At 40.9% G+C, this 13,751-nt stretch overlaps 2 protein-coding genes across 2 annotated transcripts; one reads left to right on the forward strand and one right to left on the reverse strand.

Moving 5' to 3' along the window:
- Positions 1–3,701: 3,701 nt before the first annotated feature.
- LOC306742125 (odorant receptor 131-2-like) lies at positions 3,702–4,571 on the reverse strand (the record flags this gene model as incomplete). Its single annotated transcript, XM_079224465.1, has 1 exon — positions 3,702–4,571. The coding sequence occupies one exon, from the start codon at positions 4,569–4,571 to the stop codon at positions 3,702–3,704; it is 870 nt and encodes a 289-aa protein (XP_079080591.1).
- Positions 4,572–9,109: 4,538 nt separating this feature from the next.
- On the forward strand, positions 9,110–11,938 carry LOC306742654 (diablo IAP-binding mitochondrial protein-like; the record flags this gene model as incomplete). Its single annotated transcript, XM_079225053.1, has 6 exons — positions 9,110–9,153; positions 9,539–9,671; positions 9,799–9,921; positions 10,603–10,713; positions 10,894–10,990; positions 11,382–11,938. 6 exons carry the CDS (start codon positions 9,110–9,112, stop codon positions 11,579–11,581), a joined length of 708 nt encoding a protein of 235 aa, XP_079081179.1. The 3' UTR covers positions 11,582–11,938.
- Between the last annotated feature and the right edge of the window lie 1,813 nt (positions 11,939–13,751).

Here is a 13,751-nt window from a genome sequence, read left to right on the forward strand (position 1 = left end):
AACTAGTAAACTTGCCTTGCCTAAACATGAACTACAACTGTCATTAGTTTTGCAGGTATTTAGTTAGAAAAAAATAATAATAATTGGACAACCAGACATTTTGACCTAATGATACTAGTGCTACATCAAAGGTCAAGGATAAAACTCTTTACAATTCATTGGCACCATGAATTACTGTACTAATGGCCAAAGCAATCCAGCCAGTAGTTGTATATACACTCACCTAAAGAATTATTAGGAACACCATACTAATACTGTGTTTGACCCCCTTTCGCCTTCAGAACTGCCTTAATTCTACGTGGCATTGATTCAACAAGGTGCTGAAAGCATTCTTTAGAAATGTTGGCCCATATTGATAGAATAGCATCTTGCAGTTGATGGAGATTTGTGGGATGCACATCCAGGGCACGAAGCTCCCGTTCCACCACATCCCAAAGATGCTCTATTGGGTTGAGATCTGGTGACTGTGGGGGCCATTTTAGTACAGTGAACTCATTGTCATGTTCAAGAAACCAATTAGAAATGATTCGAGCTTTGTGACATGGTGCATTATCCTGCTGGAAGTAGCCATCAGAGGATGGGTACATGGTGGCCATAAAGGGATGGACATGGTCAGAAACAATGCTCAGGTAGGCCGTGGCATTTAAACCATGCCCAATTGGCACTAAGGGGCCTAAAGTGTGCCAAGAAAACATCCCCCACACCATCACACCACCACCACCAGCCTGCACAGTGGTAACAAGGCATGATGGATCCATGTTCTCATTCTGTTTACGCCAAATTCTGACTCTACCATCTGAATGTCTCACCAGAAATCGAGACTCATCAGACCAGGCAACATTTTTCCAGTCTTCAACTGTCCAATTTTGGTGAGCTCTTGCAAATTGTAGCCTCTTTTTCCTATTTGTAGTGGAGATGAGTGGTACCCGGTGCTGTTGTAGCCCATCCGCCTCAAGGTTGTGCGTGTTGTGGCTTCACAAATGCTTTGCTGCATACCTCGGTTGTAACGAGTGGTTATTTCAGTCAAAGTTGCTCTTCTATCAGCTTGAATCAGTCGGCCCGGATTGTGAAATACTCAGACCGGCCCGTCTGGCACCAACAACCATGCCACGCTCAAAATTGCTTAAATCACCTTTCTTTCCCATTCTGAAATTCAGTTTGGAGTTCAGGAGATTGTCTTGAACAGGACTACACCCCTAAATGCATTGAAGCAACTGCCATATGATTGGTTGATTAGATAATTGCATTCATTCCTAATAATCCTTTAGGTGGGTGTATCTATAAATGTATATATATATATATATATATATATATATATATATATATATATATATATATATATATATATATATATATACCAATGTCTTGACGCCGCTAAAGGTTGAGTCTGTTCATCTTTTTGCTGGATGACTCCGCCGTGCCAACGCAGTGGCCTCATTGAAATCAATGAGCAGGCAGTGTTGTTTATGTCAGCACAGCTTAAATTGACCAATTTGTTATGCCGTGTTCACACCGAACGCGGTGCGAATTTGCGGCGCGACCAGATTACATGTTAAGTCAATGCACAGACGCGTTAGATTGCGAAAAAGCGGATTTTTCGCCGGGCATCGCGATAGAGGCGATAGAGGCGAAACGGCGTTGCGAATATTCGCAAATCCGCTTTTTTGCCGGCGTTGAAATATTTCAACTCCAGCGAATAATTCGCCCGACGCGGAGTTGCGAAAGCCAATCAGCGTTGAGAAGCTCCGCCCGGCATCACCGCCGTTACTGAATGAAACTGCTGGCCCGCTGAAGGAGCGCTCGAAGCGGCTTCATTCAGACACTCGTCCTGGAGGAGTCGGAGCTGTGTGCGACTACGGATAATGTTATGAACCCAGACACGGGGCGGTTGATGTTTCGACGTGTGTGGGACTTCCTCAACAAGTATAAAGCAGAACTAGTGGTTGTTTACCTGGTGGATGAAGGAAATAGTAAATGTTTTCAAGACACAGAGATAACCCCCGCCCCCTTTCCCCAGCGATGGTTGCGAAAAAACAGATTAACCACATAGAGCGAATTTTTCACCTGTGATGAGGTTTTGTCGTCTCATTTTGCCACTTGCTGGTGTTACAGGTCTCAGATGGACAGAGCCTGATAACAGACTTGTGCCTGAGAAAACAGAAAAGAATGAGACAGGCAAACGTTTTGGCTTCTGCATTCGGCGTCTTCTCAAACTATTGTATTTTACATTTCAAGTGAAAACAATCATCTTGTCCATTTCTAACTAACCATTACATTTCATTTAGCTGACCAAGGTAATTACATTAATATATATATTCAACACATCATCTGTTGTCACCTGGAGTTTAAACTCTTCTTCATTGTCCTTGGCAATGCGCCCAGAGTCACTGTGGCGTACGTGAGGAAGACGTTACTTATAAAAAAGGGCGGCGCTGCGTCACCAGTACAGCGAACTAACTACGTCACCAGTACAGCGAACTAACTACGTCACCAGTACAGCGAACTAACTACGTCACCAGTACAGCGAACTAACTACGTCACCAGTACAGCGAACTAACTGCGTCACTAGTACAGCGAACTAACAAACATTTACACACATTAAACAATTACACACTCACACAATAATTCACACAATAATTAACATATATCGTCTGAATCGACCGACTAAAACATCAAGAATTGATTCATTTCATTATAAAGAAAAAGCCAAATGTATAGGAGGATAAACACAGGAGGTTACACAGGGCTAATATTAGCTTAGCTGTATTTAGCTGCGTATTATATCAGCTAGACCCTCGTCCTCCACAACGTCAACAGGCCTACACGCAGTAGTAGTAGTAGCACCCATTTAACTATGGCTGCAATAAGTTTGTTCTTCGTTGTGGTGTCCATGTGTCCACAACACTTTTAGGCCTTATTAATGTCTATTCACCTTAATGTCTCTTTTACCCCAAAATGTTAAAGTGAAAACAATTTCCTTTACATGTTGAGCGTGGTCACAGTGTGTCGCAGCACTCCAAGAGAGTCACTAACTGAAAAATAATTCAACATGCAAAAAGACTATAATTTAGTTTTATTGTGTATAAGATAACCAGCAGTATGGGACACAGCAAAGGCTACTCAAAGATCCAGTTCAGGGAAAATGTTCAACTTAAGTTGTGGCCTAAATTGATTACATCATTAGACTGTGTTTGAATTTTTTTTTTGTTCAACCGTATAACACATATGACATAGCAAATGTTACATATTACAAATATAACAGAGAAGGTGGAGGTGTATTATTACAACTTTTGTTAGTAAAACAGAGATAGAAAAAAAGCCACAGAATTCACAGTAGACTTGACAGCCGTAAATCAGGAGTTGTCAACAATGAGAAAGTAAGTAGAGTTATCACTTTCTCAGCTGCTGTTAATCCAACTAGCAAAGTGCATTTATGGTGTTTAGGGATGCTTGGGGCACAAACTGCAACCTGGATTAACCAGCTTGTTCGTCAGATATGGTGTCATTATGATACACAGACGGTAAAATGTTCGTTTGACGTTAATGCTGGAACAGTTTATTCCTCAGACCAGTGTAATCACAGTCATGCTCGTAACAATAAAAAAAGGCCAATGTGTGAACATACTGAGAGATGAGATTGAGGGCATACTTATTACTCATCATTTTCTTCGGTAAAATATTTTTCAACAAATAAGGTACATTCATTTCAGTGGCAGAATCGGGGTTTTAAAATTTGACCGCAGACAGTACTTCAGTGCATGGAAAAACTTTTCATCCCTAAGACCATAAATGAGTGGACTCAGACATCTTGAAGCAAGATAAAAAGTAATGTAATTAAAGTACCTGACATTAACGTACAACATTAAATCAATCTGAAAGACAGCAGCTTCTATGAATGGACACCACAGCTGGATGAGACAGAGAAGCAACTGGAAAGTGTGAAGAATTACTGTTTTGAGTCCTTTCCATGTTGACTTTTTATTCTCTCCTGATGCAGATTTAGCCACTTTCATTATTTTGACATAGCAGAATATAATAGTAATGGCCATGATCAAGAAGTAAAGCTGACCTACAGCTGAGTAAAGATCATTCTGCCATCTGTACAAAATGAATATCACCTTAGAGCACACTCTATATTGTGTGTAAACGTTAGAAGTGGCTGATGCAAAGAAGATGGAGAGAAGAACAATGGCGCTTACAGAGCTGAGGCCGTGAATGATGAGGATGCAGTTCACAGAGCTGCTTCGGGAGCACAGCTCTGCGTGCCGCAGGGGCATGCAAATGGCCACGTAGCGCTCCAGGGTCATCGCTGTCAAAGTAAATGGTGTGACAGAAGTGTACACAGACACAACAATATATATAATAACACACAACCACATTTGCATGGTAACATTAAAAAATGTAAAGATGAGCAACATATTTGATAGAATCAAGATCAGACAATCAGCCAGTAATGTATTAGCAAAAAATATGTAGCGCATGGTTGTGTAGAAGAAATCCTTCATAAAAAAGGTTCTGATCAATAAAAGGTTGATGCAAAGGAAAACTGCTATCAAAATCTGGATTACCATCACCCGATCAGTGATCTTTCGCATTAAGACTTTACCACCAACCACTGAGCTATTAGCAGCCATCTATTTCAACGTTGCAACTAAATAAAGACAGATTAAAAAAACTGACCTAAATAAAGTTAGCATACGTCGTTATCTAAACTATGTCTGTCACAGCGAGATGCTGCCCTTCTCTTTGGCGTTAACATTCACAAACCTTTAACAGTTATAACTGGTGGCTTTTGCATTGATCAGAACAAACACAGATATAATATCTTACAAACATAACAGGTAAAAAAAGATCCTTCATTTTCCAATGCTGTCTCTAGTCAAATGTTATAGACATGGGAAGAGCACAAAGAAGGAGAACAACAAATGTAGCTTTGCAGCACAGTGTCATCATCCCGACACACCTCTAAACCTCCTCATGCGGTTTCCCTTTAGATACACTGAGAGCTGGAGAAAAGTTTCAGACCCCAAGGCCATTATGAAATCTGTTTATGTGAAAGACAAATTCACAACATTAGATTAACACACAAATGTCTTTGACCTATAAAAGCCCAAAAGATACCTTTTTGTAAACCCGATTGTACAAACAATAAAAAAATAACTTTGCTGCAAGTATTAAGTACTTTGTAGAACAGATTTTATTTTCATAGATGTTAGAGCAAAAATACTTCGTGGTGTGTGTTTTGGCTTATATATGTATTGTGGTGAAGGTTTAGTCTGTTCATCTTTTTGCTGGATGACTACGCCGTGCCAACGCAGTTGCCTCATTGAAATCAATGAGCATGCAGTGTTGTTTATGTCAGCACAGCTTAAGTTGACCAACTTGTTAGGCAGTGATACAGAATCTTGTTACTAATCTACAAATAATTGAAGTTTGGAAAAGGAAGAGAATCACGTGACTAATACCCTTAATTCCATCACAAGATGCACATGTGATACTTGTATGATGTGGATACGTGTTACTTGTGTATCTATGTGTGTTTTCGGTTGTGCTTTTTTTCAAACTGGACATAAATGAATGAGTACACATATAATAATGTGAAATGAATAGGATCATTTATATGGTGTTCTGCAGGGATGACCTCTGAAGGAAAGCATCACACTTTTTCCCTCGAAAAGAGATAATATGATTTTCCCATTGGATTTTGAAATATTGCAGAAAATAATCTTTGTGGCAGAAAATCTTAGATGATACTTTTTCTGTTCAGCAAGATAATCTTCACAAATAAACATTTTCATGTTTTTTTAAGCCTGAATGCAATCGTCAGAAGTAAAAAGGTAATGCTATAAACACACAAGGGTTGCATCGGAGCGAGGAGAACATCAGGCTGTAAAGGTGGACTCGCAGGTGTGATGAGGTTTTGTAGCCTCAGTTAGCCACTTGCTGGCAACTGCCTTTTTTTAAATATGTAAAAAGCTCGAAAATTCACAAGAAGGGCATTTACTGAAATATTTCATATAAAAATCTTTTAAATTTCTGTTAACCTTAGATCTTATTTCAGGCATTAAACCAAAAACCCATTAAAAAAAACATTGACTTTGAAACAAGGGAACTGCAAGTGCATTCAATTCTCTAGCACTCGATCAGAATCAGAATCAGAAACCGTTTATTGCCAGAAATGTTTACACAAACGAGGAATTTTGCTAGGCGGAAGGTGCATACATTCGACAAGACAAACAATAATCAACAGTCAACGACAACAACAAGTATAAGTATACTATAAGTATAAGATAAAGTGCTCAGACAAGCAGATAACGTTAATGTGTTAACAGGTGGTCAGTCTCCCACCTGTAGGCGGACTCGTCCCCACCGGAGATGAGTCCAATGAGGGTGGTGTCATCCGCGAACTTCAGGAGCTTGATAGACTGGTGACTGAAGGTGCAGCTGTTGGTGTACAGGGAGAAGAGCAGCGGGGAAAGAACGCAGCCTTGGGGGGAACCGGTGCTGATGGTCTGAGAGCCTCAGACGTGTTTCCCCAGCTTCACGTGCTGCTTCCTGTCAGTCAGGAAGTCTGTGATCAACCTGCAGGTGGAGTCGGGCACGTGTAGCTGGGAGAGCCTGTCCTGCAGCAGAGACGGGATGATGGTGTTGAAGGCAGAGCTGAAGTCCACAAACAGGATCCTGGCGTAGGTTCCTGGGGAGTCCAGATGCTGGAGGGTGTGGTGGAGGCCCATGTTAACAGCATCGTCTACAGACCTGTTGGCCCTGTAGACGAACTGCAGGGGTCCAGGAGTGGGTCATTCAGGGTTTTGAGGTGGGACAGGACCAGGCGCTCAAAAGACTTCATGACCACAGAGGTCCTGTGATCCTGGGTTTCTTGGGGACGGGGATGATGGTGGAGGCCTTGAAGCAGGCTGGTATGTGGCATGACTCCAGGGAGTTGGAGGAAAAGTCTGTATGCAATATCAGTGATGGAATAAGTACTCAGATCCTTTACTTAAGTAGAAATAACACAGTCTAAAAACACTCCATTACAATCCCTGAAGTGAACACTGTTAGCTCTGTCAGCATTGTTGCCATTGTATACACGGTTAGCGCCATAGCACTGCTAGAGCTTTATCACTGCTATAGCTGTAGCACTGCTAGGGCTGTCACACTGCTAAGGCTGTAGCACTACTATAGCTGTAGCACTACTACTGAAGCATTGCTAGTCTGTAGCACTGCTAGGGCTTTATCACTTCTATAGCTCTAGCACTAGTAGAGCTGTAGCACTGCTAGAGCTGTAGCACTGCACTGTAGCACTACTAGAGTTGTAGCACTGCTAGAGCCGTTGCACTGCTAGGGATGTAGCACTGCGCTATAGCTGTAGTACTACTACTGTAGCACTGCTAACCTGTAGCACTGCTAACCTGTAGCAGTGCTATAGCTGTAGCACTATTACTGTAGCACTGCTAGAGCTGTAGCACTGCTAGTCTGTAGCACTGCTAGAGCTGTAGCACTGCAAGAGCTTTATCACTTCTATAGCTGTAGCATTGCTATAGCTGTAGCATTGCTATAGCTGTAGCACTGCACTGTAGCACTACTAGAGCTGTAGCACTGCTAGGGCAGTAGCACTGCTAACGCTGTAGCACTGTTAGGCACTAGCCACCTGCTCGGCTGTCGACATGTTGATAGCCGTGGACAGCCAATAGAAATAGCTCTGAATTGTACATATAGCACGTTAAAGTACAGCATTTAAGTAAATGCACATTCCTCTGTGTGACACATTGCATATTGAGCTGTTTAATGTCATGACTCAGTCACACATATCAGGGGGAAAAGGAATATATCATTGTAATGTAAATTAAGCTTGTTTTATTACTTCGACTTTGCCGAACAACAGTACTGCCACTTTGTGGCCTGTTCAACAACTTCTGAACTTTGAGACGTACCGAGGGAATACACTAATGATGATGATAATTAGTCAGCTATCTGTATTCCCATGTGTAACGATACACTCCAGTGTGTGTAACTCCCGTGAAGCATATAAAAAGTGATAACTAATGACATGATTAATTATTCAAAGACTGCTCTGTTGATGTTGGCTGGGCTCATGGATACACCTTTAATTGCTTGTTTGTTAACAGTTTGTTCACACAACTTTGAACTAAATGTTTGAATTAAATGTTGTCTGAATAATAAATTATGTTGCTTTTATCTTAATTATATTTTAATATGGTAACCCCAGGTATTGTAAAACATATATTGGCGTAAAGTCTTTTTACAGACACATTAACAACTGCACTTTTTATTATCTATAATACATCAATCATACCTTTATTTGACCGTGACTCATGATTTAGTTGCATCTCACCCTTCACTTGAAACTAGAATTCCTCATGTGAAAACAAACATCAGGTTGAACAGAACAGAACAGAACATTCCTTCTTAGATCAATCACATCAGCAGTCACTGTAAAAGCTCTATCATTATTTCCGTGTCGTCTTTCAATCAGCGTTTTTCTCGTCAATTTGCTCTTTGGTTTGAATAATTTTGCTCATTTTTCACACATATTCCTGGCTCTCCACTCTGTGGTCACAGGGAGACTGTTAAAACCAAGGGCCGGTATACTTACAGAGTGCTGTTTCATCATTACACATTACAAGCATGAATGTAACATGCTCGTGAGGCTCGTTGCCCTTTTGAAGCAGGCGGACATGCTCACATATCCAGATGACTGACGTCTGGTTCGAATTAACAAGACTGTTTGAGCGCGGATCAGCCTTTGAGAACCTGAATTAGCCTGACGTCAATCATCGGGGTAATTTAAGCTCGATAAAAGGACATTTGATCGATTTAGTTGAACCACGTCGTACGAGGAACGGGGCCCAAGCCAGTTCTCTGTGTGCCATTGAACACAACACTCTGTAATGATTACCAGGACTTATCAAACCCCTCGTGCCATGGTATGTTGTTATTATAAGGTAATATAAGGTAATAAGATAATATTGCTTATTAATATTCACCACAAGAGGGCACCTGTGTTCAGTCTGTAGTAGCGTCATGGTGGGGGAACCTTTGAACCTCTGCTCTGTGACGACGACGAACAGTGTTATTGTGCCGGACCAACATGGCCGCGCTGAGGAAGGTAACAACCTGCTTCCGTCTCCTCAGGTAGGCTGTAGTTAGATAATGTTTTACAGCAAAGTTTGTAATTCATACACCCTATACTAAATTAACCTTAACTCAAAATGGGATGATGTTTCCGACTCTAAAGTGAGGAAAGCTTAAAAACGGTCCGAGCAACGTTACAACAACAGCAATAACCGGAAGTTGCGACAAACACGTTAAACTGGTTTTTCATTACCGAAAAAATACCATTAGTGTATTTTTTCCTACATTTGTGAATCAATATAAAAGGATAGATGTTGGACTAGCTTCAGTTGATCCCTCAGCTTTAGCCTTTCGACGAACAAATAAATACGTAACAAGTGAGTCACAACTTAGATGTAAATCCGTGTATTAATGTGACGATACTAAAACTGTTTATTCTCTTTAGGAGTTCAGCTCCTGTCCTGTTCAACAGCAGAAAACCTGCAGTCCGTAAAGCCGTCAAATGGACAAATATCCTGTACACAGGCATCGCGTCTGTAGCTGTGGGCGGTGGGCTGTGTGCTGTTCCTTTCAAACAGGTGAGCGTGTCACCTTACTAGACAGAGAAAGACCCATACACGAGAATACAGTTACAAAAACACAGCATATAACTGGAAGTATAACGGTGGCTGGTGTTTTCCCTCTCTCTCTGTGTTTCTGTTGCAGGTTGAAAGCCTCTCTCATGACTCTCTGATCAGACGAGCAGCCTCTCTGGTTACAGACAGTTCAAGCACTTTTCTTTCTCAGACCACTTTGGCTCTCATAGATGCCATTACAGAGTACTCAAAAGTAAGTTTCATCGGGTGGTAAACATTTTCCCGATATCCTAGCCTATATCCAAAATTGCAGAAGGTGTAGTATAAAGTATAGTGTGCATACAAGTCATGACAATTGTTTTTTTGTAGCCCAATATCATAAATTGGCCTTTGCTTTACAATCTGTACAGCATACTAAACACTCCTTAGATCTATCACCCCAGAATTATTAGAGGTTTTGTTGTATTTATAAATATAAATATGATGTATCAAAGAGTAGTTGGATGAAGTTGTTTATGCATTAGTCTATTAAATAGACCAGGGATAAAAGGAAAAGCGTAACCCATGTAAAGTTGTCCATGTTCAGATGCAGCATGATGTAGTGTGTAGAGACAAGCCAATGTGTTCAGATTTGTTAAACTTTTGTTTTACCACTTACCTGAGTGGAAGACATCTCTTTGACTTCTGCTGCCATAAAAACGGCAGTGAGAGGCATTTAATTTGCTGTCAGTCAAAGCATCAAAATATATGTTGTGCAGAAACACTGTCCTGTCTGATGGTGGAGATAATTTACAGGCCTATTTTTGTTTTGAAGTTATCAACTATAATCATTTTTAAATGTGTCCATACGCCATAAAAATCATCCTGTGCTCCTCTGCCTTCGTAGTTTTATTTTAAATGTAAACTGTGCATGTCCTCGCCCTTTTGCTAACAGGCTGTGCACACACTCATTGCCCTCCAAAAAAGATATTTGCAATCACTGGGAAATCTGACTTCTGCAGAAGAGGATACAATCTGGCAGGTGATCATTAGCCAGCGTTCAGAGGTTAGTAGTTTGTGTTATCCTCTTCGGTGATAAGTACTTCAAAAATAAACCTCAACATAGCATGAAAATGTTGTCTTTTTTAATTTATTGATCGCTGTGGCATGAATATGACGGCAGACTTGCTAACCCCACTGAACAAACGGTTTGAGTCTGACTTAATAATTATTCTTGTCCTGACAGGTTAGTGACCGACAAGATGAATGCAGGCGTTTTGAGTCAGCCTGGGTCAGCGCCGTCAAGCTGTGTGAAACTGCAGCTTTGGCAGCATACACCTCAGGTGTGTAAAATACAACGTCTGAGTTTGGTTTTGTGGCCGTGTGAGTGAACGGTTGGGACGTCATGGTTGAAGTATTCGGGCGGGTTTTCTCAGGGTTCTTGTAATGATGAATACAAGTGTGCGGCTGTGAATCATCTTCCCAAAGCTTTGCACGTCGCTGTCTGTGCCCGTTCCCATTCCTGCTGTCAGCGTCACACTCTGGCCAATGTATGGATCATTTGCTGTCACTCAGTTAGGCTTTGTGGATAGCAAAATGGAGATGATGGACAGGAGTGCCTTGTTGATAGCAACACCTAATGTCTGAACTTAAGCTGGTGTTGTGTCAACCTTTTTAGAACTTTTTTTTCAATAATTTCTGTGTGTGTGCGTGTGTGCATCTATGTGTTTCCAGGAGCTGAACATGCATCCATCACAGTGAGCACAAACATGCAGTTGGCCCAGTCGCAGGTGGCAGAAGCACGGAAACTGTCAGTGGATACAGATAAGAAGTTGGTGGAGACTAAAGTAATGGAGGTGGAAAGGGTGATTCAATATGTTTCCTCCTTACATAATGATGAAGAGGTGCCTGAGGCGTATCTAAGAGAAGACTGAAACAAATTCACAGTGATCAGAAAAAGAGTTGCTTGTATAGCAAATATAACTTCCACTTGAGTCTAATTGTGAGTCTTCAACGTGTCTGGCTGTGTCTTGTCATGTAGATTGTGCTCAAATGAGTTTGCTGCCATCTGCACACAAGCTGTCATGCTGAAAAAGTGAATCACACAAAATGAGAATGTATCCGCGCTTCAGCACACCCTTGTAAGTGTTAATCATTTAAGACTATGAATAATGATTATCAACTGCTTCTGAAGCATAGAGGATTACGTTTTTGACTTATTGTACTGGGACTTGACAAGCTGATTTTTGTGTTTGTATAAAAATTAATTGTATTAAAGACTAAACACAGTATGAAAACTATTCGTTTTTTGGTGTTTACTTGCTGCAACATCAGAAAATGAAACCTTTAAATTCATGTTTACGTTTTTTTTATAACAGCATTGCGAGAATCCAAATTAAAAACATTTAACCAGCACTGAAAATAGTGGGGGAAACAATGTGTCACTTCATATGGTTGTTGAAAAATGTGCGTCTGTGATGAATATGTGAACAGCGTCTGTGGTCATCTTGGGAAATATTTTTTGTGCTCGAGTGACTAAGAGCCACTTCGTAAACACCGTGACACCCAGAGATGCTGTCTTTATGAATTTCTACCAGCTGGTGGTTACACCTTTCTTTTTTCTTTTTTTGTTACTCTGAGGTAACGTATGAACATTCCATCCACACGGATTTGAATTTGTAAATGTCCCAGTGATTCCCACCCATGTACTTCTGAGAACATCTTTAAGGTGTAGTGTTGCTTTACTTGTAATTTGTATCTCTCTTTCACTCAACAACTCTTCCGTCTCTGCAAATTACCCATGTCCTGACACCGCTGCATAGCTTTTAGGATCGTTTCTCAACTACCTCCCCTGTCATCACTTCATCTCCAGAGTCACCTCTTTCAACACTGTTACAGAGTCGAAAGCAAACCGCTCTGGTCCAAAAATAGTTGAGTATAAACGGTTCTATATGACTAAAAACATTTATCTTAATGGAAAACGGGAGAAAGGGATTTATTTTCTCCAGCAAAATTACACAATGATACAGATTAGTGGGCAGGTGATACATCTGAAGGAGATGAATGCAGACTGAGCTCATTTGCATGTGAATAGGACTTCAAAAAGATCAGGTGCCTATATGTACACTAAAACAAGTTTGTCTTGAAACATTATGAAACTCCTTTTAATTCCAGCAGATGGCGATCTAAATCCATTGCAATACTTTTTTCTCCTACAGGATGCACTACATTTGCATCTTCATCCCCAGTCAGTTCAAATTAATTTATTTATTGGAGTCACTATTTCGCATTGTGTTGACTTTTTTTTTTATGGATGTGAACTATTTTATTTGTTGTTTATTATTGTAATTTAAACCCAGATTGTTATAGAACCCTTCATGTGAATATACTGCACATCCTGGTGCATGTACCTACCATTGCACACTGCATTGAGTCTCTCACCCAGCATGTGCACATACAGTACTGTACAGTAGAATGATTGTGCATAAAGTTTAACCAGTTTGAATCCTAAACACTAATTTATGTCTCCTCCTTCTGTTCCCACTTAATGTGTACGCCTTCACAGTATATTAAATAGTGGGAGAGAATATACACCTAACCTGTAAGTTTATTTAAAAAATCTAAGTAAGAATATGCTCTGTAACAGGTACGCTGTTGTGATGTATGCCCTCCAAAGGTCAGTGTCTACTGCTGAGGGTCCATTCGGAGGGAGCTCATTATGGGGGAGACCTACGTGGAGCTGCAAACACAAGCGTGACCTCTCCCTGCTCTAGATGGTCAAGCCTTGGCAGGGGATGGGACCATGAGAGTGGCTACAGAAAAGGGGGGTGGGATCGGGAGGTTTTGAAGTGTGCAAGGACAGGCTCACCAATGTGACTAGTGAGGAATGTTGTGTTTGACAAAAGCTGTTTTCACAGACTGTAAAACCAAATGTCCCAGACGGTCTGTGTGGATGTGCACCCACTGGTCACAGGGGAGGTGGTGCCAGTGCAGCTTGGCCCGCCTGGAAGAAAATGTAATGGAGCTTATAGAGAAGTATTTTTTTGTGTTTTTGCAGCATGAAACCTCAATGAGGTAACCACAATTACTAAGGTCATGGGCCAT

The sequence above is a fragment of the Taurulus bubalis genome (assembly GCF_910589615.1).
Source record: "Taurulus bubalis genome assembly, chromosome: 10".
In the NCBI taxonomy this organism is placed as follows: Eukaryota; Metazoa; Chordata; class Actinopteri; order Perciformes; family Cottidae; genus Taurulus; species Taurulus bubalis.